We start from the raw sequence: 3,403 nt of genomic DNA, 5'->3' as shown, positions 1-3,403 counted from the left end.
AAAAAAAAAAAAAAAAGAAATTATATCAGGTCAGGTGGTGCTGCCAAATGATTGATACTGGGTTTTGCTTTCAAAGAGTTATGAAATACCCGGGGTTTGTATTTCTGGCTTCGGGATGAGAGCTTGTGGGCCTGTGTTAATAGAGTCACGTGAGCAAGGCATTACAGTAAAGCCTAGAAAAGGCTTCAGGGCCATGAAAGGATGGGACTGGATGGCTCTTCAGCCTGGGGTTTGCTCCTGTATTCCACATCCTTCCTCCTCAGTCCTGCCATTTTGCTCTTTCCCCAGGAGTACACATCCAGATGCCGGCCCAGCTGCCACAGGAGATCCCTCTGGGAGACTGAAAGTACAGGTTCTGGGGCCCAGGTTGAGGCCGACCAACCCTGAGCCTCAGGCCAGGGGAATGGCAGCCCCCTTGGAGCCCCAGGACCAGACCCCTGGGGAGGGAGAAGGGCTTCTGATTGTGAAAGTGGAAGATTCTTCCTGGGAACAGGAATCTGCCCAGCATGAGGACAGCAGGGATTCCGAAGCCTGCCGCCAGCGCTTCCGGCAGTTCTGCTATGGGGATGTGCATGGGCCTCACGAGGCTTTCAGCCAGCTCTGGGAGCTCTGCTGCCGCTGGCTGCGGCCCGAGTTGCGCACCAAGGAGCAAATCCTGGAGCTGCTGGTGCTGGAGCAGTTCCTGACGGTGCTGCCAGGGGAGATCCAGGGCTGGGTGCGCGAGCAGCACCCGGGAAGTGGCGAGGAGGCTGTCGCCTTGGTGGAGGACCTACAGAAGCAGCCATTGAAAGCCTGGCCGCAGGTGAGGGGCCCTTCAATATCCAGAGTCACCTGGATGGTACCTGATGAATAGGTACCCTGCAGAGTTAAGTCTCCCAGAGGCTCACAGGGTAGGGGAGACACAGAGCCCCCAGGAGCAGGCACACAAGCACAGCGTGCCATGGGTGCCTTTCTGAAAGATGCAGTCCAAAGTAAATGTGATTTATTTTTTGCGGCTGTGGAAGGCAACAATAGGGCTGAAGTGTGAATGTTCCAGAAAGGAAGTTTTAGCTCCATGCAGGGTCTGCTGATGTTTATTTGCATTTTGCTCTAGGCCTGGCTCTGGGGACACTAGGGTGTGCAGAGAGCCAGCTCCAGAGTGAGGCTAGAAGGTGGAGCTGTCCGGGGCCCCTATTACCTTGTGGGATATCGGATCCTTCACATTGGATGCATCTGGGGAGGTTCTGATGAGTGGCTAGGGGATGGGGTTCTGCCTTTGGCAGGAGGGTCCCCAGCTCCCCCTTTGCTAAGTGGCTGTGATTCTGGCCTTTCAGGGCTGGTTCTTGCCTCGTGAATGATTGGGGAGCGTCCTTGGGCACACAGCATTGTCTGGTATCACATTCTCCTCTGGACTTTCCTGGGGCACCATATTGGTCTCCTTCCCACACCCCAGCATCCTGAGGGTCATGTCCTGTGTCTCCTTCCCAGGGAATAAACCCTGTCTCCCCCGGTCCGGTCTCGGGCTGATGAGCATATTGTGGTTCCTGCACAGGATGTGCCCTCGGAGGAGGCGGAACCCGAGGCTGCAGGCCAGGGATCTCAGGCCAAGGGGCCTCCCCCGATGGTGGGGGCACGGAGGCGGCCATCTGTTCCCCAAGAGCAGCACAGCCATAGCGGTGAGTAAGCCTCTGTCCTTGTGGGCAGTAGAGTGGCTGGGCAGGGACTTAGCTCTGTCACCGGCGTTGCCCTAAGGGTCATAGGCAGGACAGCTCCCTCTGTGAAGTCTAGGGCATGTGTGAATGCACACAGGTTGGGGAGGCCATAGGCATCGGTGTCAGGCCTGGGCTGGCCTTTCTAAGGCTCCATTCTTCTCCTTCAGCCCAGCCTCCTGCTCTTCTTAAAGAGGGGCGTACCAGAGAGACGACGGACACCTGCTTTGTCTCTGGGGTCCATGTGAGTCACCAGTCCCTTTGTCTTCTTTAAGGCACTTGGCTCTGTTGAGTTTGTAAAATGGGACTTGCTGTCCCATCAGGCCTCTTTCATCTGACCCATCTGTCCCCGCCAGTGCTGCTGGGAGGCCTAAGCAAGGGAGCCCTGAGCCGGGTCTTCTCGCCCCATTCCAGGGACCTGTGGCATTGGGAGACATTCCATTCTATTTCTCCCGGGAAGAATGGGGCACCCTGGACCCTGCTCAGCGGGATCTCTTCTGGGACATAAAGCGGGAGAACTCCCGGAACACCACCGTGGGTAAGCACCCAGGGCCTTTGGGTCCAGGCTGGCCGCCCCCCATCCTGTTGGAACTTCAGTCTTCTTTCCCACCCCATCCTTAGCTGGTTCCAAAGTAGGCTATCCCCAAGTCTTGCCAAAAGCCTGAGTAACTCCTTTCTTGGCTGACGATCAGTTTTTGTGCCTCTCCACATGCAGCATGGGACGGCGCCGGCGCTGCCCAGCCCTGAGTGCTCGTAAGGGCAGCTTCTCCTTTGAGTCTCACTGCCTAGTGCATAGAAGGATTGTCCCCATTTTGCACATAAGGGACCTGAGACTCAGGTCAGTGGATGCTGAAGGGACACAGCTGGGACTTGGATCAGGCATGGTTGTGAGGCCACCTTGGGCTGCCAGGAGCAGGGGTGCTGACGGGAAACCCCAGCTGCTCACCAGCCTGGGCCCCTGCTCGTCAGAACTGCCCTTACTAGTTCCCTCTCCACGCCAGGCCCCTTCTCAGCACCATCAGGGATCATCTTGTTGAGTCCACACTCCCAGCAGGATGGGCTGCGACCTCTGCCCAGATCTCTCATGTGTTGAGTTTGGAGAATTAGAGCCTGCATGGTGAAGGGAGCCACACTAGCCAGACCAGTTTGGTTCCTCAGTTTCCGACTGTGACAGCTGGGAGAAATTTTTTCTTTTCTTTTTCTTTTTTTTTTTTTTTTTTTTGAGATGGAGTCTTCCTCTGTCACCAGGCTGGAATGTAGTGGTGTGATCTCAGCTCACTGAAACTTCCACCTCCCGGGTTCAAGCAATTCTCCTGTCTCAGCCTCCTGAGTAGCTGGGATTACAGGCATGAGCCACCATTCTTGGCTAATTTTTTTTGTATTTTTAATAGAGACGAGTTTTCACCATGTTGGTCAGGCTGGTCTTGAACTCCTGATTTCGTGATCCGCCCACCTCAGCCTCCCAAAGTGCTGCGATTACAGGCGTGAGCCACCACGCCCGGCCCTTGAAAATTTTCAAAATTACTGTAAATCTGTTCTGCTGTGGAGCTTGATATCTGGGATTCAGAGTGGGACATTGGATCCCAGTGTGGCCTGCAGGGCACAGATGGCTTAGGGGGCTGGCCTATGCAGGCAGGATCAGAGGCTTGCTCAGACTGCTGCTCTGCCACATTTTTTCATCATCCCTGTTTTATTTGGGTTTTTTTTTTTTTTTT

The 3,403-nt window shown here is 55.1% G+C and overlaps 1 protein-coding gene across 2 annotated transcripts in view; it reads left to right on the top strand.

The window, feature by feature from the left end:
• The window catches only part of ZNF213 (zinc finger protein 213), a 10,889-nt gene that overhangs the window by 2,080 nt on the left and 5,406 nt on the right, over positions 1-3,403 (top strand). For both annotated transcript variants that reach the window (XM_011950212.1, XM_011950213.1), the window contains exons 2-5: positions 289-802; positions 1,532-1,655; positions 1,859-1,932; positions 2,103-2,226. In XM_011950212.1, coding sequence (XP_011805602.1) covers positions 404-802; positions 1,532-1,655; positions 1,859-1,932; positions 2,103-2,226 — 721 coding nt within the window. In that variant the 5' untranslated portion in view covers positions 289-403. The remainder of the gene's footprint in view (positions 1-288; positions 803-1,531; positions 1,656-1,858; positions 1,933-2,102; positions 2,227-3,403) is intronic.

The sequence above is a fragment of the Colobus angolensis genome, unplaced genomic scaffold (assembly GCF_000951035.1).
Source record: "Colobus angolensis palliatus isolate OR3802 unplaced genomic scaffold, Cang.pa_1.0 Scaffold303, whole genome shotgun sequence".
Lineage (NCBI taxonomy): Eukaryota > Metazoa > Chordata > Mammalia > Primates > Cercopithecidae > Colobus > Colobus angolensis.
The sequence above is the reverse complement of the archived record's forward strand: the minus strand, read 5'-3'. Positions and strand labels throughout refer to the sequence as shown.